Source organism: Carcharhinus amblyrhynchos, chromosome 17 (assembly GCF_965287045.1).
Source record: "Carcharhinus amblyrhynchos chromosome 17, sCarAmb.v2.hapA, whole genome shotgun sequence".
NCBI classification, from domain to species: domain Eukaryota; kingdom Metazoa; phylum Chordata; class Chondrichthyes; order Carcharhiniformes; family Carcharhinidae; genus Carcharhinus; species Carcharhinus amblyrhynchos.
The window spans coordinates 35,866,330-35,889,705 of NC_137340.1; the positions used below are offsets into that span (position 1 = coordinate 35,866,330).

At 44.2% G+C, this 23,376-nt stretch overlaps 1 protein-coding gene across 1 annotated transcript in view; it reads right to left on the reverse strand.

Annotated features, from left to right (window-relative positions):
• afap1l2 (actin filament associated protein 1-like 2) overlaps positions 1–22,130 on the reverse strand; it is a 231,168-nt gene extending 209,038 nt beyond the window's left edge. The window contains exon 1 of the mRNA XM_080205816.1: positions 21,808–22,130. Within this exon, the coding sequence (XP_080061942.1) occupies positions 21,808–21,823 (16 nt within the window). The 5' untranslated portion in view covers positions 21,824–22,130. The remainder of the gene's footprint in view (positions 1–21,807) is intronic.
• Positions 22,131–23,376: the final 1,246 nt, after the last annotated feature.

Here is a 23,376-nt window from a genome sequence, read left to right on the forward strand (position 1 = left end):
CAGGAACCTGGGTTCAATTCCCAGGTTGGGTTACTGTGTGGAGTTTGGACATTCTCCCCACGTCTGCATGGGTTTCCTCCGGGTGCTCCGGTTTCCTCCCACACACCAAAGATGTGCGAGTTAGGTGGATTGGCCATGCTAAATTGCCCCTTAGTGTCAAGGGGACCAACTAGAGTAAATGCATGGAGTTATGGGGATAGGGCCTGGGTGGTTGGTGCAGGCTTGATGGGCCAAATGGCCTCCTTCTGCACTGTATGGATTCTATGGACTTCTATTCTATATTGTCAAGATTTTAGTTTCACAATTGGGAAAATAACTGCAATATTTTCCTCACACTGGTAGGATGTAAGCATAATTGTCCAGTTATCTGCCTCATATCTCTCCTTTCTAGACAGGTTGTAAATTGCTCCAGACATTTTTGCTGCATGAAAGATACAACAAATTTTCAACCACATTTACCCTTCAGAAGATGATGGCCAGCTGCTTTGTTGTAAGCACTCCCAGAGTGCTGTTAGGGAGGGAATTCCAGGGATTTGACCCACCGACATTGAAGCAACATCAGATGAACATTTAAATAATTTCTGCCTTGTCTGGAAAGATTTTCTTCCTTGGAATGTTTGCTGGAATTTTAATTTAATCTCTATAAACAAAATCTTTATTGTCCATTTGTGATCACTTGGCCTTTGCAACTTGCTCTTTTTAAAAATCACAGCAGTGAGAAAAAGCAGTTTGAGAACACATGTTGGTTCTGCTGAATGACACATTTTATTATTTCTGTACAATATTACCGATTTTGGTTGTGTTACCTATATTTAGACACTACTTTCAATTAGAAGGTTAGGAGGTTGAAACAGGAGAATTAGTTGCCCAGATTTTGCTGTAACAATAATGCTGAGGCTATTAGTACTTACCATTAATACAGGGTAAATCTGACAAGAAACCTCTGGGAAGGCAATGGCCTAATGGTATTATCAGTAGACTATTAATCCAGAAACTCAGCTAATATTCTGGGGACCTGGATTCAAATCCCATCATGGTAGATGATGGAATTTGAATTCAATAAAAAGAAAATCCAGAATTAAGAATCTACTGATTACCATGAAACCATTGCCAATTATCAGAAAATGGCATCAGGTTCACTAACGTCCTTTAGGGGAGGAAATCTGCTGTCCTTGCCTGGCCTATATGTGACTCCAGAGCATAAGCAATGTGGTTTACTCTCAACTGCACTCTGAACAAGGGCAATTAAGGACAGGTAATAAATGCTGGTCAGCCAGTGACACCCAGGTCCCATGGATGAATAAAATAAATGAGGAAATTTGGCAATCGCTGCCAATAGCCTACTCTTCTGCAACCTTTAATGATGGGCACGGCACTGAAATCATTCTATAAAATCATACAATCCTATGTTGCAGAAGGAGGCCTTTTGGCCCATCGCATTTGTACCAACCACAATCCCACCCAGGCCTGATCCCCATAACCCCATGCAATTACCCTAGCTAGTCCCCCTGATACTGGGGGGACATTTAGCATGGCCAATCCACCTAATTTGGATTGTGGGAGAAAATCGGAGCATCTGGAGGAAACCCACGCAGACACGGGGAGAATGTGCAAACTCCACACAGACAGTGACCCAAGCTGAGAATCGAATCTGGGCGCCTGGCGCTGTGAGGCAGCAGTACTAACTGCTGTAAAACTATAATACTGACACAATAACTGATACACTTTTGAGTAAGTAATTTTTATTGCCGAACAGCCTCTCTGACCCTGAAAAAATTATTTTTTTTTAAACAACTGTTGTGGTCTAATTCACGAAGAAAATTAATGTTGCAGATTTTTAAAACCTTGTTTATCTCTCTGAGCCTCAATTTTATCCCCATGGCCCAATCTTTATTTTGTTTCCGGCCCACGATATAAATGTAATTTGTATTTCCTGTTTTTCTGTTTCCTGGTTTCAATTCTCCTGAAAACGGGGAAAAGTTTAATGGGAAATATGATTAGTTGAGTTGCTTGTCCTGTCCATAGACACCGTAGATCTCCTGTCAAGGGTGATGCACTTTGAAAGGCACCAGATTAGTGGAAATCCTTGCTGACAAGCTGCGAAAAGTCTCTGGGCAACTGTGAGTGTGGTGAAAGGCAATCACCCATTACTTAACTGCTGACAGCAATATACATGTCAATTTGACCTGCTGGCTTTGAAGCTGAAGGGTGCATGTTGGGGTGGCAGGAACTAGGCGAGGTGTTCACATGCTGCTCAGAGTTAGTGAAGCTAAGGTAACAATATCGACTGAAATTTATTGACATTCATTATAGCTTTTCTTGCCTGCCTAAGTTCAAAGGTCTGCCTTTAAAGAGATAGTACCTCATTAGTACCTGCACTCTCTTTGCATAAATACTTTTATAAACTGTGACCTCTGATGTCCTCACATGGAACATCTGGGGTGGGCTGAATGATCCCACTGTGCCAGTGGCCTGAGGACGATTCCAGCCTTAGGTGACTGTGTGGAGTTTGCATATTTTTTCCCCCCCATGTCTGCGTGGGTTTCTTTCGGGTGTTCTGCTTTCCTCCCACAGTCCAAAGATGTGCAGGGTAAATGGATTAGCCACGCTAAATTGTCCTTTAGTGTCCCAAGATGTGAAGGTTAGGAGGATTAGCAGGATAAATATGTAGGGTCAAGAGGATAGGTTCTGGGTAAGGTGCTCTATTGGAGAGTCAGTGCAGTCCCGATGGGCCAAATGGCCTCCTTCTGCGATGTAGGGATTCTATGATTACGTCAATGAAGGTTTTACAGAAGTAACCATTTTACACAGCACATGGAGTACATTCCAATGAATGAGAAAGTTAGGGCAAACAAAGTCAGAGCGCCCTGGATGATGACAAAGACAGAGTATGACGAAGCAGACAAAGGATGCATGTGATTAAATGGCTAGAGAAATAAAAATAGAAAGAAAAGAAAAGAAAAGAAATGAGAGAAAAATGAGAAGACAAGCAGTTAATATAAATGTGATCCTAAAGTCTTCTACAGGCTTATGAATAATAAAAAGATGGTTAAAAAGAGGAATGAGACTAATAGGGGACCTAAAAGGAGATTTATGCATGGAGTCAGAGGGTATGGTTTAGGTACCAAATAAATATTTTGCATTGGTCTTTACTCGACAAGGAAGATGCTGCCAAGCTGGTGCCTCACAAAAGGTTGCTGCAGAAGTGTAGGGTGCACAGATTTGGGGGTAAGGCGTTAGCGTTGGTAGAGGATTGGTTGTCTAACAGGAAGCAGAGAGTTGGAATCAATGGGTGCTTTTCTGGTTGGCAGTTGGTATCTAGTGGAGTGCCGCAGGGATCGGTGCTGGGGCCTCAACTGTTTACCATTTACATAGACGATCTGGAGGAAGGGGCTGAGTGTAGAGTAACGAAATTTGCTGATGACACGAAGTTGAGTGGAAAAGGAAATTGCGTGGAGGACGCGGAAAGTCTGCAGAGAGATCGGGATAGGCTGAGTGAGTGGGTGACGACCTGGCAGATGGAGTATAATGTTAGCAAATGTGAGGTTATCCACTTTGGAAGAAATAGTAGTAGGAGGGAGTATTATTTAAAGGGTGAAAAGCTGCAGCATGCTACAGTGCAGAGGGACCTGGGGGTCCTTGTGCACGAATCGCAAAAACCCAGTCTGCAGGTGATCAAGAAGGCGAATGGAATGTTGGCCTTTATAGCGAGGGGGATAGAATATAAAAGCAGGGAGGTCTTGCTGCAACTGTACAGAGCACTGGTGAGGCCGCAACTCAAGTACTGTAAGCAGTTTTGGTCCCCATATTTGCGAAAGGATATATTGGCCTTGGAGGGAGTGCAGAGAAGGTTCACCAGGCTGATACCAGAGAGGAGGGTGTTAGCTTATGAAGAGAGATTGAATAGACTGGGTCTGTACTCGTTAGAGTTTAGAAGGCTGAGGGGGATCTTACAGAGACTTACAAGATAATGAAGGGGCTAGATAGGGTAGAGGTGGAGCGATTCTTTCCCCTTAGAAAGGACAGCAGAACTAGAGGGCACAGCCTCAAAATAAGTTGGGGGGGGGGGGGGCAGAGTATAGCAGAGTTTAGGAGGAACTTCTTCACCCAAAGGGTGGTGAATTTTTGGAATTCTCTGCCCATTGAAGTGGTGGAGGCTACCTTGTTGAATGTATTTAAGTCACGGGTAGTTAGATTTCTGGTAGACAAGGGAATTAAGGGTTATGGGGAGAAAGCAGGAAAGTGGAACTGATCCACTTCAGATCAGCCATGATCTTATTGAATGGCAGGGCAGGCTCAAAGGGCTAGATGGCCTACTCCTGCTCCTATTTCTTATGTTCTTATATGTTCTTAAGTCATAGTGAAAGAGGATAGTTGAGTCACTTGATGGGCAAAAGAGATGGTATTGTACAGAAAGTGGATAAGTCACCAGGACTGGGTGAGATACATCCAAGGATACTGAGGGAAGTAAATTGCAGAGGCTCTAGTCACAATCTTTCAATCTTCCTTAGATTAGGGGTGTTTCTAAGAGGACTGGAACATTGCAAATGTTGCACCCTTGTTCAAAAGGGAGCGGAAGGATAAGGCCATAATCCATCAACAGGTCAGGTAGTTTAACCTGTGGGTGGAAAAAAATTTCAAAAATTATAATTTGATACTAAATTAGTCAGCTGACACAAGTGGATTAATTAAGAAAGGCCAGCTCAGATTTGTTAAGAACAATTTATGTTCTATTAACTTGCTTGGGTTTATTTTGGATGAGGTAACAAAGAGGGCTATTGAAGATATGTGGAGACCATGAAAATCCATTTGAGTAATTTAACACTCGTTACGCAGCGGTTTAAGGCAATGGAATAAAAGGGGCATTGGCAACCTGTCTATGAAGCTGGATGGTTGACAGGAAACAGTAGTGGTGAATGGTTGATCTTCTGACTGAGGAAAATATATAATGTCTTCAATGTTAGGACCACTGCTTTCTTGATCTGTATTAATTATCTAGGCTTGAATGTCCAAAGCACAATTTCAACTTGTGTGGATGACAAAAACCTGTAAGGCATTTATGAATTGTGAGGAGGATAAAGTTTGAGGGGGCTGCTGGAACAGGCTGACACATGGCAGATTAAATTTAATGTAGAGAAATGGGATGATAGGAAGAACAATATGTTTATTAACAGGGGGTTTGAGTGAGAGCATATTTGGAATAGTGCGCGCAGTTCTGGTCATCTCACTATAAGAAGGATGTGGAAGCATTGAAGAGAGTGCAGAGGAGATTTACCAGGATGCTGCCTGGTTTGGAGGGTGGGTCTTATGCGGAAAGGTTGAGGGAGCTGGGGCTTTTCTCTTTAGAGCGGGGGAGGATGAGCGGCGACTTAATAGAAGTTTATAAGACGATGAGGCAGATAGATAGAGTGGACGTGCAGAGACTATTTTCTCAGGTGGATGTAGTTGTTATGAGGGGGCATAACTGTAAGGTTCATAATGGGAGATAAGAGGGATGTCCGTGGTAGGTTCTTTACTCAGAGTGGTTGGGGTTTGGAATGCACTGCCTGCTGTGATAGTGGAGTTGGACACTTTAGGAACTTTTAAGCGGTTATTGGAAAGGCACATGGAGCACACCAGAATGATAGGGAGTGGGATAGCTTGACCTTGGGTTTGGACATAGCTCAGCACAACATCGAGGGCCCGTACTGTGCTGTATTGTTCTATGTTCTAACAACGAGAGTCAATAAAAACCAAAGAGTACAATTTGAAGGGGGCAAGTGTGCACTAATTATTCAAGGTGGCAGGATGAATAAGCAAGCATTCAGACGCAAACAGTACAAAAATGAGGAAGTTTTAATGAATCTTTATAAACTTTCTTTCAGCCACAAGTGGAATAATGGGCCAGAACTCCCTTGGTGTGGCAATCAGCATTGGATTGCCATTCTGCACTCATGTACCTTTTGTCCCTGCCTATCTCACCCAACTTTCCTGGCTCAGGACAGATGAGATCCAGGTAGCACAGCAGCTCCGATGTCAGAGTCCAAAAGAACCGCAGCCAAAGAGGACATGCCTTATTTTTTTAAAAAACAGCATTAGCTACCATAGAACAAGTGAGTTTAAAATGACAGGCCAGAGAGAAGTTAAGCGTCTGAGCTAATTGGCTGGGGTGGGGGAGGGTGGGGTGGAGGGGGGGAGAAATGTTGGCTATTCTTGTGCAGTGGGGGAGGTGGGTGCTGGAGGTAGGGACTATTGTGTTTAGTGAGGATGAGGGATTGTGGGGGTGGTGGGAGCCCCTATAGGGAGTCCCACACTGGATGGGTCTGGGTGTTTAATATAGTCACACTGAAGTTAGAAGAGGTTTTATTTCTTCCACACTTTTCATAGTAAGCATTAGTGTAACACTGTTAGAACCATCCAAAGTTAGCAATTTAAATCATTTTGGTTGGATGGTTCCCAGTACAGTGCAACTGTCTAGGGGAGGCGAGTGCTTCTGGACAATTGCCGCATAAACCTTTACCTGGGAACTTTGGGCTACCCTCCCAAACCTGACGGAGAGTCAGCAAGTTATAGACATCCGTGTTCCGTTCTGGGAACAATACTTTAGGAAGGATGTGATAGTGCAGTAGAGATTTACAAGACTACTTCCAAAGATGAGGAATTTCAGTAATGTAGATAGATTGGAGATGTTACAGCTGTTCCCCTAAGAAGAGTTAAAAGGAGGAGATTTGATAGCAATGTTAAAATCATGTATGGCCTGGACACAGTAATCAGGGAGGAACTATTCCTGTTGGTGGAAGGGTCAAGAACCCTAGGGCATGGATTTAAACTGATTGGCAAGTAAACAATGGTGACATGAGGATCAAGGTTTTAAAAAGTGAGTGTTTAGGATCTGGAATGAACTGCCTGAGAGTGTGGGAGAGGTACATTCAATTGAGGACTTTAAAAAAAGGACTTGTTTAATAATCTGAAGAGAGAAATGTGCAGAGCTATAGGGAAAAGATAGAGTGACATTGGGTGAACTATTTTTGGATAGAAGCAGCATAAATACAAGGGACCAAATGGCCTCCTTCTCTACTGTAATCATTCAATGGTCCATACTGTGGTATAACAGAGTAGTCACTGAGACACAAGGACTCAATCACATTATGAAAAATGCACAGTTGTTAGTACTGCTGCCTTTCAGTGCCAGGGACTCAGGCTCAATTCCAGGGTGGAGTCTGCACATTCTCCCTGTGTCGGCGTGGGTTTCGTCCAGGTGCTCCAGTTTTCTCCCACAGTCCAAAGATGTGCAGGTTGGGTGGATTAGCCATGCTAAATTGTCTCTTAGTGTCCCAAAATATGTAGGCGAGGTAGATTAGCCATGGTAAATGTGTGGGGTTACATGTATTGGGTGGGTGGGTTGGGGGGGGGGGGGGGGGGGGGGATTGCTGGGGTGCTGGGCCTGTGTAAGATGCTCTGTCGGACAGTTGGTATAGACTCAATGGGCTAAATGGCTTTCTTCTGCACCTGTAGGGATTCTATTGTCCATTTGTCTTTACTATCAAGAGAAGGTAAATGGAAATTGTCACGGTGAATTTCACCTCAATATTTGAAGCATTTATACTTTGATTGGAAACACATGCTGTGCTCAAAAGCTTGTGCCGCCTATTAAATTCATTGTCAATGAAGTGTTCTTACTTAATATTCAGGCATTGCAAGTTAACATTGATACCACAACAAGTAACAATTGCTGAGCTATCCTCTGTCACAAAATGCTCTCAGCATAGCAAATAACGAGTGATTTACAGGGATCTTGCAAACTTAAATCAAATTTCCCATAATAGAACAAATGCTGAGGCCTTGATCACTGCTACTTACATTGGTACTTTCCTTTAATAAGGCAGGCAAATCAAACCATTATATCTTAATAAATTAAACCACATGTACGTCGAGTAGCTGTGATTCCTCCTGAAATCAATGAAAGCGATAAAGAACTTTAATTATTTGGATACTTTTGAGTAAAAGTAGGTGGGTCCAGAAATCTTTGGGTATAAACAGTGATGTCCTAGAAGAGAGACGCAGAATGAATGTAAATGATGATTATTTACCATAGAAGAATAAGATGATTTAATATAATTATCTAAAATATGTGAGGCTTGATTTCCAGAGGTGATTCTTAGTTTTGCTGGAAGAGGGAGACATTGAAACTTATTCACTGTATCAAAATCCCTTCATTTTGAGCCTCATTTCTCTAAAGGAAATAATTCCAGTATCCTGGAATTCCCCATATAGCATCATGACCTAAAAGGACAGCAGTGGTTCACACAGGTGCCCTTTTATCAGTTTCTCAGGTTAACAAATAATGTAGTAGAGCCATGTCAACATTTAAGAACATCAAATAAAAGGTTGAAGGAAATGAAAGGATGCAGGAATGAGTTTGTGGATTACTGTTCACACAGAGGATAAACATTAACATGGAAATGAAAGCAATTTACTGTGGATGCTGGAATCTGAAACAAAAACAAAACGCTGGAAAATCTCAGCAGGATCTGACAGCATCTGTGGAGAAAGAAGAGAGCCAACGTTTGGAGTCAGGATGACTCTTCGTCACACTGATACAGGGTCATCCAGACGCCAAACGTTGGCTCTGTTCTCTCTGCACAACTGCTGTCAGGCCCTGCTAAGATTTTCCTGCATTTTCTGTTTTTTGATGTTGTTGACTGACGTGGAATAGTTGGGCTGAGCGATTTGTTTCTATCTTACAGTGTTTGTAATTCTATATGTGTAGCTCTTTCGTGTAAAACAAAGGATGGTAAAGTATGTTAACATCTGTTAAGCACTGGATGATAAGTGTCATCCTGACAGCTAGCTGGAAGTGTTACTTCTAGTAATAGTGTCTATTTACAGTTAGAAACAGGCCATTCAGCCCAATTAGTCCATGCCAATGTTCCATTCATCCCCCTCCCACTCTTCTTCATGTCAGCTGCTGTTAGTCTTTTTCTTTGGTTTACTATTTAACTAAGTTCTTTTTGAATCAGCCTCAACAAAACACTTTCTCCATCCCCACAACAATCAATGGCGATATCCTGGAAAATGTGAACCATTTTCTGTACTTTGGGAGTCTCTGCTTGACAAAAGATCTAGATGACAAAATTCATTATCGCCTCCAATATGACAGCTCAGCCTTTGCCAGACTGAGGATCAGCATCTCAAACCCGAGATTCAGATAATCGTTTACTGGACAGCAGAGATCCTTATGCTCTGATATGCTTCACAGACAGCAGTTCACTTAGCAGCACTCTTGCATCTGAGTCAATCAAAATGTTGCAGCCATCATGCCGATGGGATCTTATGGTCCTGCCAATGGTGCACCCCCTCTGTGGGTTTTCTGGTAGAGGGGTGTGTTCAATAGGAAACCTGCTTGACAACGGCAGAACCAAAAGATCCCTCCGTGAGCGTGCAGTATCCTGCACCTGCCATTCATGCCGCAAAGAGGGAGAAAAATCCCACTCAGATTATGTTTGACCCAGAAAGATGAACAAGCAAATCTGGTACAACAACCTAGTGCAGTAGGTCCCTCTGTGGAATGGTAGCACAATGGTTAGCACTGCTGCTTCGCAGCTCCAGGGACCTGGGTTCAATTCCCAGCTTGGGTTACTGTCTGTGTAGAGTTTGCACAGTCTCCCCGTGTCTGCGTGGGTTTCCTTCAGGTGCTCCGATTTCCTCCCACATGCCTAAGATGTACAGGTTTAGGTTGATTGGCCATGATAAATTTCCCCTTGTTGTCCTGGGATGTGTAGGTTAGAGGGATTAGCAGGTAAAATATGTAGGGATATGGGGGTAAGGCCTAGGTGGGATTGTGGTCAGTGCAGACCCGATGGGCTCAATGGCCTCTTTCTGCATTGCAGTGTTTCTATGATTTCTATGATCTCTGCTCTCACATCCCCTTCAGAGTTGTACCCTTTATTTTATATTGTCTCTCCATGCTCTTCCTACCAAACTGAATCACTTCACGTTTTTTTGCATTTAATTTAATCTGCCACTTGTCTGTCAATTTCACCAACTTGTCTATGTCCTTTTGAAATTCCAGTCCATCCTTCTCACAGTTCACATTACTTCCCAGTTTTGTATCATCTACAAATTTTTGAAATTGTACCCTGTATGCCAAAAGAATAGATCATTAATCTGTATCAGGAAAAGCAAGAGTCCAAATACTGACCACCTGGGGAACTCCATTACAAACATTCATGAATCATATCATTTCCTCTCACTCAGCCAATCCTGCATCTTTGTTGCTACTTTCCTTTCGTCCTGTCAAATATAACTCTACTGCATAACAAGCTTGTGAACAATGTGTCAGATGTCTTTTGGAAGTCCATGTACACCACTAATCAAACCTTTGTTATTTTTTGAAAAAATAAGTTAGTTAAAAACCATTTTTTTTAGAAAATATCATAGAATCCCTACAGTGCAGGAAGAGGCTATTCGGCCCATCTGGGTCTGCACCAACAATAATCCTATCCAAGCTCCATCCCTGTAACCCCACATATTTACCTCACTAGCCTAAGCATCCCAGGACGCGAAGGAGCAATTTAGCATGGCCCATGCAGCTAACCTGCGCATCTTTGGACTGTGGGAAGAAACACAGCACCCAGAGGAAACCCATGCAGACACAGGGAGAATGTGCAAACTCCACACAAACAATGACCCAAGCTAGCATTTGAACCAGGGTCCACTGGTGCTGTGAGACAGCAGTGCTAACTACTGTGCTACTATGCCACTTTAACTAATCCACATTTTCTATGTGACGATTAATTTTGCCAAGAACTATTGTTTCTAGAAGCTTCTCCATCACCAAAGTTAAATTGACTAGTCTGTTCTTGCTGGATTTCCCCTTACACCCTTATTCAAAGGGTGTAGCATTTGCAACTCCCCAACCTCTAAAACCACTCTGAGTCTAAGGAAGAATGGAAAATTAAGGTCAATGCCTCAAATTTCCACTCACCTCCCCAGTATCCTTGGATGCATTGCATCTGGTTCTGGTGCCTTATCCACTAAGTACATACAGCTTATCCAAAAACTCATCATCAATTTTAAACCCTTCTGGTATCTGAATTACCTCCTCTTTCACCATAGCGTTGGTGCCTTCTTCTTCCTTTGCAAAGACAGATGCAATGTGTTCATCGAATACCATTGCATGTCCTCTGCCTCCATGTGGAAATCTGATTTTTGGTGCCTACTCAGCCCTTTTCCTCCTCTTACCACCCTTTTCCAATAAATATGCCTATAGAAGACTTTGGGATTCTCTTTACACTGTCAGTCTCCTTTCATACTCTCCCTTTGCTTCTTTTATTTACTTTGTCACCTTCCCTCTGAGCCTTTTATATTCAAACTGATTCTCAATTGTAATTCCTACCTGACATCTGTAGGAAGTAGACTTTTTCCTTCTTTATTTTATTTTATCTTTTTATCATATGGAAAACCCTAATTTTATTTGTCTTATCTTTCCTTTGCTAGGGAGTTTACCTTCACTTTTCCCAAAATGCCTTTATTTTGGCAGGCAGCCAATTGTTCAGCTATCATTTTCCTGCTAACATTCGACTCTAATTTAAAGGCAAATTGCTGCGGATGATGAAATCTAAAATAAAAATAGAAAATGATGGAAAAAAACTCAGCAGGTCTGACAGCATCTGTGACAGGAGAACAGAGCCAACATTTGGAGAGAGGGTGACCCTGCATTTTTGTTTGACTCTAATTTATCTGGCACTGATCTGTGCTTACCCCATTTCCCCAGTTAATTATTTTTACTCCTCCTAAAACTTATGATACAATGGTTCCTCCCCTAAATATGCGTCTACTGATACTTGATTTCTGAACTTTTGACACTTTTCCAGCCTTTCTGCTCCTTGAACTCTGGTCACTTTTCTGCCCCTGTCTTAGCGCTCTTTCTTTGACTTCCTGCAACAAAAGCACGTGCGTAGATCTGCTTTCCATTGCTTATTTTGTCCTGGAACAGGTTGCTACCCTGAAGCCAGAGTGGTCCCTCTCTGCATCAAGCATGATTGATCCTGGGTCTCGCGCACTCTTGCCCCCTGTTGGAAGAATTTGCACAGTAATAATCAATTTCTTTGACCTTGTTATGAGTACACCTTCCAGTGTCAAAAAGTTGGAGTGGGACTCAAACCCAGAGTTTCTGGCTTAGAAGCAAGGACGCTACCCATTGTGCCACAAGATGACTTCCTCTTAAGCTGTGGCCTAATGGTATCCACAATTGGGCACTGTTTTATGTAGGCTGTTCATCTGCCTCTAACACACAGGTAGCCATTGCCAGTTTCATAAGAACATAAGAAATAGGAGCAGGAGTAGGCCATCTAGCCCTTCGAGCCTGCCCCGCCATTCAATAAGATCATGGCTGATCTGTCGTGGCTCAGTTCCACATTCCCGCCCTCTCCCCATAACCCTTAATCCCCTCGCTTATCAAAAACCCATCAACCCGCGTCTTAAAAATATTTAGCAAGGCAGCCTCCACCACCTCAACGGGCAGAGAATGCCAGAGATTCACCACCCCTTGAGTGAAGAAGTTCCTCCTCAGCTCCGTTCTAAACCGCCCCCCCTTTATCTTGAGGCTGTGCCCCCTAGTCTTACTGTCATTTCTGAGCGGGAAGAGCCTCTCCACCTCTATCCTATCCATCCCATTCATCATCTTATATGTCTCAATGAGATCTCCCCTCATTCTTCTAAACTCTAACAAGTACAAGCCTAGTTTATTCAGCCTCTCCTCATATCTCAACCCCCTCAGCTCCGGCATCAGCCTAGTAAACCTCCTCTGCACTCCCTCCAAGGCCAAAATATCCTTGCATAAGTACGGTGACCAAAACTGCACACAGGAGGCAGGTAGAATTAGGGACCTTGCAGTGAGGGATCCTCTTGAGGAGAGTGATCATTGTATGGTGGAGTTTCTGGTGCAGATGGAGGAGGAGAAAGTGGGTTCCCGGACACGCGTCCTTTGTTTGAACAGAGGGGAGTACGGTAGGATGAGAGAAGAATTGGCGAATGTTGATTGGGGGAGCGCGTTGGAGGGAGGGTCTGCTGAGGAGCAGTGGAGGATCTTTAAGGAGATCTTTCTTGGTGCTCAGCAGAAATTTATTCCGATGGTTAAAAAGGACCGTAGGAGGAGAGATAATCAGCCATGGATAACGAAGGAGGTGAAGGAAAGTGTTAAATTAAAAGCGGAGGCGTTTAGAGTAGCTAAGAGTAGTGGGCGAGAAGAGGATTGGAAGAGGTTTAAATGTCAACAAAGATTGACAAAGAAGTTGATAAAGAAGGGTAGGAGAAACTATGAAGCTGGGCTAGCGCTTAATATAAAAAAGGATAGCAAGAGTTTTTATAAATATATAAAAAGGAAGAGGCTGGCTAGGGTGAACGTTGGACCCTTAGAGGATGAGGGGGGACTTAGTGGTAGGAGATGGGGAAATGGCTGAGGTCTTGAATAACTTTTTTGTTTCGGTCTTCACGGAGGAAGATGTGAATAATTTGCCGGGTGTTAATGACGGAAAGGTGGTAGGACTGGAGGGTCTCAATGACATTATTGTTACTAGAGAGGTGGTGCTCGGCAGACTGGAGGGACTGATTGTGGACAAGTCCCCAGGACCGGATGGAATGCATCCGAGGGTTCTGAAAGAAATGGCGGAGGTGATAGTGGATGCCTTGGTGGTTATTTTCCAGACGTCGCTGGATTCCGGGGAAGTGCCAGAAGATTGGAAAGCGGCTAATGTTACGCCATTGTTTAAGAAGGGTGCCAGGCAAAAGGCGGGGAATTATAGGCCGGTTAGTTTAACGTCTGTTGTAGGTAAAATGTTAGAATCCGTCATCAAGGAGGAAATAGCGAGGCATCTTGAGGGGTATTGCTTGATAGAGCAGACGCAGCACGGTTTCGTTAAGGGGAAGTCGTGTCTGACAAATTTATTGGAGTTCTATGAGGATGTGTCTAGGGCAGTGGATAGAGGAGAGCCGGTGGATGTGGTCTTTCTAGATTTTCAGAAGGCGTTTGACAAAGTACCTCACAAGAGGTTATTGCAGAAGGTCGAGGGACATGGAGTTGGGGGTAGGGTGTTAGCGTGGATAGAGGATTGGTTGTCAAATAGGAGGCAGAGAGTGGGTGTCAACGGGTGCTATTCGGATTGGCGGATGGTGACTAGTGGAGTGCCCCAGGGGTCGGTGCTGGGGCCTCAGCTTTTTATCATTTATATACATGATCTGGAGGAGGGAACCGAGTGTAGGGTGTCGAAATTTGCTGATGACACCAAGATTGGGGGAACGGCAAATTGTGCGGAGGGTGTGGAGAGTCTGCAGAAGGATCTAGATAGGCTGGGCGAATGGGCCAGGAAATGGCAAATGGAATTTAATGTTGGCAAGTGTGAGGTGGTCCACTTTGGTAGGAATAATGGTATGAAGGACTATTACTTACGTGGAGAAAAACTGCAGCAGGCGATGGTGCAGAGGGACCTCGGGGTCCTTGTGCATGAGTCGCAAAAACCCAGCTTGCAGGTGCAGCAGGTGGTCAGGAAGGCGAATGGGATGCTGGCCTTCATAGCGAGGGGGATTGAATATAAAAGTAGGGAGGTCTTGCTGCAGCTGTATAGGGCATTGGTGGGGCCGCAGCTGGAGTACTGTGTGCAGTTTTGGGCGCCGCACCTGCGCAATGATATTTTGGCCTTGGAGGGAGCGCAGAGGAGGTTTACTAGGCTGATACCGGAGTTGAGGGGGTTGAACTATGAGGAGAGGCTGAATAAACTAGGCTTGTACTCGTTAGAGTTTAGAAGAATGAGGGGAGATCTCATTGAGACGTATAAGATGATGAATGGGATGGATAGGATAGAGGTGGAGAGACTCTTCCCGCTCAAAAAAGACAGTAGGACTAGGGGGCACAGCCTCAAGATAAAAGGGGGGCGGTTTAGAACGGAGTTGAGGAGGAACTTCTTCACTCAAAGGGTGGTGAATCTCTGGAATTCTCTGCCCGTTGAAGTGGTGGAGGCTGCCTTGCTAAATATTTTTAAGACGCGGGTTGATGGGTTTTTGATAAGAGAGGGGATTAAGGGTTATGGGGAGAGGGCGGGAAAGTGGAACTGAGCCACGACAGATCAGCCATGATCTTATTGAATGGCGGGGCAGGCTCGAAGGGCTAGATGGCCTACTCCTGCTCCTATTTCTTATGTTCTTATGTGTCTAGGGCGGTGGATAGAGGAGAGCCGGTGGATGTGGTCTTTCTTGATTTTCAGAAGGCGTTTGACAAGGTACCTCACAAGAGGTTATTGCAGAAGGTAAGAGTGCATGGAGTTGGGGGTAGGGTGTTAGCGTGGATAGGGGATTGGCTGTCAAATAGGAGGCAGAGAGTGGGAGTCAAGGGGTGCTATTCGGATTGGTGGTTGGTGACTAGTGGAGTGCCCCAGGGGTCGGTGCTGGGGCCTCAGCTATTTACCATTTATACAGATGATCTGGAGGAGGGAACTGAGTGTATGGTGTCGAAATTTGCTGATGACACCAAGATTGGTGGAACGGCAAATTGTGCGGAGGGTGTGGAGAGTCTGCAGAAGGATCTAGATAGGCTGGGCGAATGGGCCAGGAACTGGCAAATGGAATTTAATGTTGGCAAGTGCAAGGTGGTCCACTTTGGTAGGAAGAATGGTAGGAAGGATTATTACTTACGTGGCAAAAAAACTGCAGCAGGTGACGGTGCAGAGGGACCTCGGGGTCCTTGTGCATGAGTCACTAAAACCCAGCCAGCAGCTGGTCAGGAAGGCTAATGGGATGCTGGCCTTCATAGCGAGGGGGATTGAGTATAAAATTAGGGAGGTCTTGCTGCGGCTGTATAGGGCATTACCCCACATCTGACAAAATCAGCCAGATGCAGGAATGCTTCAGACAGCTGACCCAACTTAGTTATTTCAGTACGGTGGCAAGCACTGCTGCCTCACAGTGCCAGGAACCTGGGTTCAATTCTGGCCTCGGGTCACTGTTTGCATATTCTCCAGCATCTGTGGGTTTCCTCCACGTACTCCGGTTTCCTCCCAAGCCCAAAGATGTGCAGGTTGGGTTGATTGGCTATGCTAATTGACCCTAGTGTCGGGGGGGTTACAGGTAAATATATGGGAATAGGGCCTGGGTGGGATTATGGTCAGCGCAAACTCGATAGGCCAATTGGCCTCCTTCTGTACTGCAGGGATTCTATGATTTTCTATGATACTTCCTCGCATCTCCTCTTTCACAAAGCAGAAAGATTCCATCCAATGTTTCAGGTCAATGGCCTTTGACAACATTAAGAGCTGCTTTGGTTTGTTTACAAGAAAGGTTTAGAGTGAACATAGTACGTTAAAGGACTCTGTTTATCCAATCCTACTGTCAGGCCCCATGCAGGCATGGAGATATTACAAATTTAAAGCTGTACTTGAAAAAGTGAACACAAAAGTTAAGGTGACTACAGAATACCATGTATATCTGGTGTTTGAACTGTAGACAGTAGAATCTGCAGTCAATACCCAATCAATCATGAACCTGAGTGAAGGATACATAGAAACACAGAAAATAGGAACAGGAGGTGGCTATTCGGCCCAAGCCTGCTCCGCCATTCATTACGATCATTGCTGATCGTCCAACTCAGTTGCCTGTGAAATTCACACATCTGTTTAAGGATGGACCAAAACCTACAGACAATGGCATCTGCAGACAACCCAATTCCATGTTTCACCAGGAACAAAAGAGACTTTGAAACTCAATGGGGTTAAGTGGAACAGAAGTGGATCCATTGTTCTTTTATTTTATGATGATGACCGCTCATCCAAACAAAAAAGCCTTGCCGTCTGAAACTCTCAACGTGTGAAAAGCCACAAAGATGTTCATTGGCTTAACACACCACGCTATTTGGAAAAGCACTTTTGATCACATAACAAGTAAAGTATGTTTGTTACCTGCTTTTAAAATAAGAGCAAAAGCTGTTCCGAGAGACAGACTATCAGAAAGCCTTCAACTATAGTTAAGAAAGCTCACCAACACTTCTATTTTCTCAGAAGACAAAGGAAACTTGCCACGTCAGCTACAACTCTCACCAACTTTTATAGAGGCACCATAGAAAGCATTCTTTCTGGTTGGATCACAGCTTGGTATGGCTCCTGCTCTTCCGCAAGAAACTAGAAAAGATCATGAATATAGCCCAATCCATCAGTCAAACCAGCCTCCCATCCATTGACTCTATCTACACTTCCCGCTGTTTGGCAAAGTGGCCAGCATAATTAAGGATCCCACACACCCTGGAGATTCTCTCTTTCATCTTCTTCCATCAGGAAAAAATACAAAAGTCTGAGGTCACGTACCAACCAACTCAAAAACAGCTTCTTCCCTGCTGCCGTCAGACTGTTGAATGGACCTACCTTGCATCAAGTTGATCTTTCTCTACACCCTGGCTGTGACTGTAACACTACATTGTGTACTCCGTTGTTTCCTTTTCTATGAACAGTAAACTCTGTCTGTAAAGCGTGCAAGAAATAATACTTTTCACTGTATGCTAATACACGTGACAATAATAAATCAAATCAAAAGTCAGTTGCAGTCAAATAAACAGCCAAGATAATCAACAGCATTAAGAACATAAGAAATAGAGCAGGAGTAGGCCATCTAGCCCTTCGAGCCTGCCCCGCCATTCAATAAGATCATGGCTGATCTGTCGTGGCTCAGTTCCACATTCCCGCCCTCTCCCCATAACCCTTAATCCCCTCTCTTATCAAAAACCCATCAACCCGCTTCTTAAAAATATTTAGCGAGGTAGCCTCCACCACTTCAACAGGCAGAGAATTCCAGAGATTCACCACCCTTTGAGTGAAGAAGATCTTCCTCAACTCCGTTCTAAACCGCCCCCCCTTTATCTTGAGGCTGTGCCCCCTAGTCCTACTGTCCTTTCTGAGCGGGAAGAGTCTCTCTACCTCTATCCTATCCATCCCATTCATTACCTTGAAGTAGGAGAAGGACTTGCCCTAACCTACATCGAGGTCACCCAAGAATGAAACTCCTGGAAATTCAACTACACTAGGCTTCACAGCTTACTGAAAAACCTTGGCTTTCAAGACCTTCACTTCAATAAAAGAATCAAATCAACTAAGAAACTACAAGTCATCACAAAGAGAGACTGAGATGATTATACATCTTAATAGTATGACAATGCATAATCGTAATACATTGGGGATGAGAATCATATCAGCCATGATTGAATGGCAGGTGGCACAGATGCAATGGGCCAAATGGCCTAATTATGCTCCTATATCTTATGGTATTGATTTCTCCTTTATCTGTAATCTAGTCTTTGCAGGAGTGATAGCGTGTGTGAAGCGAGCATGAGAGATATTGGACAAAAATCCTCTGACTCTTCACACCAGTGGGATCTTCTGGTCCCATTGATGGCATGCCTCCGCCGCAGATTTCCTGGCAGTGTGTGAGATGGAATTGATGGGAAATTCCATTGATAGCAGCGGGACCAGACCCTTCTGCTGCCAGCCAATGGCATACCACCTCCTGCAGCCAAGAAACATGCTGTAGGGAGGCCAGGGAATCTATAGTTAAAGTAAAAGTTTATTAGTCACAAGTAGGCTTACATTCACACTGCAATGAAGTTACTGTGAAAATCCCCCTAGTCGCCAAAGTCCAGCACCTGTTCGGGTACATTAAGGGAGAATTTATCATGACCAATTCACCTTACTTGCACATCTTTGGACTGTGGGGAGAACCAGAGCACCTGGAGGAAACCCATGGAGACACAGGGAGAACACAAACTCCACACAGACAGTGACCCAAGCCTAGAATCGAACCTGGGTCCCTGACGCTGCAAGGCAGCAGTGCTAACCACTGTGCCACTGCTAGTGTTTTCTTTTAACATCCAGGGCATGTGTCGGATGACACAATCTTTTCATTTTATAAAACTCACAAAAATGCCTGCTGCTGAATGTTCCAATTTAAAAACAATCAGTCTTCGAGGGTAAGAGATCACACTCCCTCCCACATACAAAACACTTTGATCATGGACATGTCCACCATACAATCTTATGGGGAGATTTGGAATTTTTGTGTTAAGTTTGGTGATGCTACAGAACCACAACAGCTGCCCCATTTTGCCAACATCACTGTCAACACAGTAGATCCACAGTACCACCGATCCTGAAGATATTGTTTCACTTATTCAGTATTCTATACTTGATTTTATATTAAAATTCAAATGCATTAGTTATAATTTTTAAAAAAGTAGTTTCTACTTATTGCTCACCGCCAGTACTTTGTTAGCTTTGTAGTTGCATTCGTGAAGACCAATTCCCCAGCTGACCATCTCAAACATACTTGGAGGTTTAACAAACAATATCAGCAGTGTTGCGTTGACACGATCTGATAAACAGGCCGATTGAGCCGTAGCTATCACAGCACATAACAGCTGGCAATTAAAATAGGCACCAGTAGATAAATCGTATTTCTGCTGATCAGATGCTGGATATGTTTTCACTTAAGCTCTGCACTATTTGCTTTAGTCAGAAGGAGTGGGACGGTTCATCCTCCAGAAATTCTCCATGGATGTTGTCAGTGCTGCTCCTTATTTGACCTGACAGCTGGCATGTTTAAATGGCGAAGGAATTGACTCCTCCATGGCCTCTCCTCAGATAACCTTGCCAAAGAATGGAAACACTTAGCCACACACACACACACACACACACACACACACACACAATGGGCAATACAAGATCTGAATCTCTCTAATGTGCACAAGCTAACTAATCGATTCAAATCTGTAAAATATGATTTCTCCACCCATCTCACTTTTATACAAGAGATGAGACGTGGAACTCAATTTCACTGACTAGTCGCTCATTTCCCACTTAAAAAAAACACCCAAATCTTTAAGTTATCATGTAATAACTTCCAAGCAGTTGTTAGTACTGTCTCACAGCACCAGGGACCCAGGTTCAATTTCAGCCTTGGGTGTCAGTCTGTGTGGAGTTTGCACGTTCTCTCCACGTCTGTGTGGGTTTCCTCCAGGTGCTCTGGTTCCCCCTCACTCCAAAGATCTGCAGGTTATGTTGAATGGCCATGCTAAATTGCCCCTTAATGTCAGGGAGACCGGCAGGATAAATACATGAGATTACAGGGATAGGGCCTGGGTGGGATTGTTGTCTTTGCAAGCTCGATGGGCTGAATGGCCATCTTCTGCATGGTAGGGATTCAATGATTCTGATTAAGTAAATTCAATTTCCAGAAACAAAGCAAAAGTGCAGCAGGACAGCTCATTAGGCAAAGGTTGTAGTTTATTTATTAGTCACAAATAAGCTTACTGCAATGAAGTTACTGTGAAAATCCCCTAGCAGCCACACTCTGGTGCCTGTTCGCGTACACTGAGGGAAATTCAGCATGGTCAATCCACCTCACCAGCACTGAGAGAAAAGCTGAGCACCCGGAGAAAACCCATGCAGACACAGGGAGAACGTGCAGATTCCACACAGACAGTGACCCGAGGCCGGGAATCCAGCTCTTATCCCTGGTGCTGTGACACAGCGTTGTTAACCACTCGGTGGTAGTATTTACTTTGCGATCTCGTGTTTTCGTGTTTTCAAATGTACAGAGCGTGTTCACTCAGAGCCTTTTAGTGTATAAAGCAACAATTTAACAGTCAAAATCTATCAAACACAAAAGGAGAATGTAATTTAAAATCACTTCGCTGAGATGTTTGTAAACAAAATGCTGAAACTTGAGACAGACGCCATCCATCGACCTACCCCACACAAACCAAACCTCACACATCACTGATAACTAACCAAATCTCAGTGGCAACATCTTTTGTACACCAGCCATTTCCCGGTGGCTTATAAATCAGAGTGGAATTGAATTGCAAATTTACACTAAAGACTCTCCACCGCTTATCGCCTTGCCTCGATTATTTGAGCATTGAGAATTGAAACGACTGTTGTTTTTAAGATTTCTTAGTACACATGTGGCTCCCAGCCACTCTGTTATCCCGCAAGCCTTTGTCTTGGAGAGAGAGACAACGGCTGAGGCAACACAATCCAGGGAACGGCGCTAGGTGAACACAGCTCTCCACTAGTTTTGGAACATTCAAGAGCGATTCAATCAGCCTTCAGGACATCCATTGACAATATTACCCCATTAGCTAGCTACTCATCACGAAACCGAACTAATTCAGCCACATACATCTGGACTAGGGTGTCCAGCTGTTGACGTTTCCGAAGTTAAGGAAGCAGAATCTCCCAGCCAGCAAAGATTTGAGAGCTGTAAACTTATCGTTAACATGACACCCACAGCTGGAGTTGGGGCAGAGAGGGTGCAGAGCGATGAAGCAAAGAGCTCTGCTTTCGGGATTATACTTTGGACAATACGGGACTATTCTAGTGGGGCAGGAGGGTGGCTGAAAAGTTAAGTTTAAAAGTTTATTTATTAGTCACAAGCAAGGCTGACATCAACACTGCAATGAAGTTATTGTAAAATTCCCCTATTTACGGGCAGAGAGATTCTGCAAATGATAGGTTTGGGGCCGAAGAATAAGGACTTCAAGATCGAAGACAACTGGAGGGCAATTGCTACCTTAAATCCTTCCCAGGCACTGGGAGTGGATCAGGTCCATTACAAGTTTGCTTCTGCTCCTCGGAACTGTCAGTTTCCATTTGAAATTGACATGTGGAGAGAAGTATTTTCTGTGTGTGTGTCGGGGGGGGCGGGGATATAAATCCACAAGTACAGGAGCAACAAGATTGTAAAGTTGTCAATAGTTGGGGGGGTAATTGATAAGCCCCACTTCCACTGGCTTACCTTTGCTCCTATCCATGTGTGAGATCTAGAAAAAGCCGGGCGCCCCTTGAAGTGCCTTCTTGTTTTGTTTCGCCTTTCGACGTGTAGCAAATCCCAGATAATAACACGCATCGGATTCTCCCGGTCACTGGTCCTGAGCTGTCCTGTCCCTCTCGCTCGGGTTTGGACCGACTGCTCTCATTGAGCGCACAAGTTGCGCCTGAGCAGCCCCGCCCGGTGCGCCTGCTTCCTCCGGGCTCACAGCTGGGGGAGTTGGCACAAGTCGCGCAGAGCCGAGTGAGTTACAGAGCCGGAGCCCCACCATCCAGCCTTCAGTCGGGTCACGTTCCGGGACGCTAGGAATGACTGTGGGCAGACCCGAGATTTCCAAATATCCCTCCCCCCGCAATCATTTCCGGCTTTATTTCTAAATGATAAGACCGGCAAAGCAGCAATGAATTAAAAATAACATCGAATAAAACAACAATTGTCAGGAAACGGATTTCTTTAAACATTTAAGTTTCTGAAGTGTCGTTCCATAGTATTTTCTCCATACATTTTTAATAACATGATGCCACATTTATAGGGGGGATGTCGGTAGTTCTCACATTTTTTTCTTGCAATTTAGAAAGAATGAGTGAAATTTTAAAAAATAGTTACTGGAATGTTTGAATTAGCCCACACATTTGCTATTAAAGTAAACCAAAACCACAATTTTCTTTCGGTTACCAGTTCGGACTGAATACTAATTAGAATCCTAGAACCCCTACAATGCAGAAGGAGATCATTTGGCCAATCAAGCCTGCCCCAACAACAATCCCACCACCCAGCCCATATCCCCAGGTATTTACTCTGCTAATCTCCCTGACACTAAGGAGCAATTTAGCATAGCCAATCAACCTAACCTGCACATCTTTGGAATGTGGGAGGAAACCGAGGCAGACACAGGGAGAATGTGCAAACTCCAGAGTCGTCTGAGGCTGGAATTGAACCCGGGTCTCTGGCAATGAGAGGCAGCAGTGCTAACCATTGTGCCACCATTGCCACCCATAATGTGATAAAGCCAAGTCACTGATTAAGTTAAATTCTGGTTTCATTACAGAGGATTGTAGGGGGCTTTCACCAATTTTGGGCGTAATTATATCCACTTAACCTGCACCCTTTCCCCCTGAAAACTGTAAATTTAGTGGACTTGGATCGTCCTGATGAAAGGTCACTGCTCTGCAGCATTTCCAGCATTTTCTGTTTTTATTTCCCATTTCCAACATCTGCAGTATTTTACTTTTGTTGCTTAGAATAAGGTCTTCTATTTTCTGTGTTCGAGCAGGAGTGTGATCAAGAGCTCCACATCAACATAGCTGGAATATTCTAATAGGGACAGATAATATTCTTCACTAACAAAAACAGAAAATACTGGAAAAACTCAGCAGATCAGATAGCATCTCAGGAGAGGGGCGGCACTGTGGTTAGCGCTGCTGCCTCACAGTGCCAGGGACCCGGATTCAATTCCGGTCTCGGATCACTGTCTGTGTGGAATTTGCACATTCTCCCTGTGCTGCATGGGTTTCCTCTGGGTGCTCCGGTTTCCTC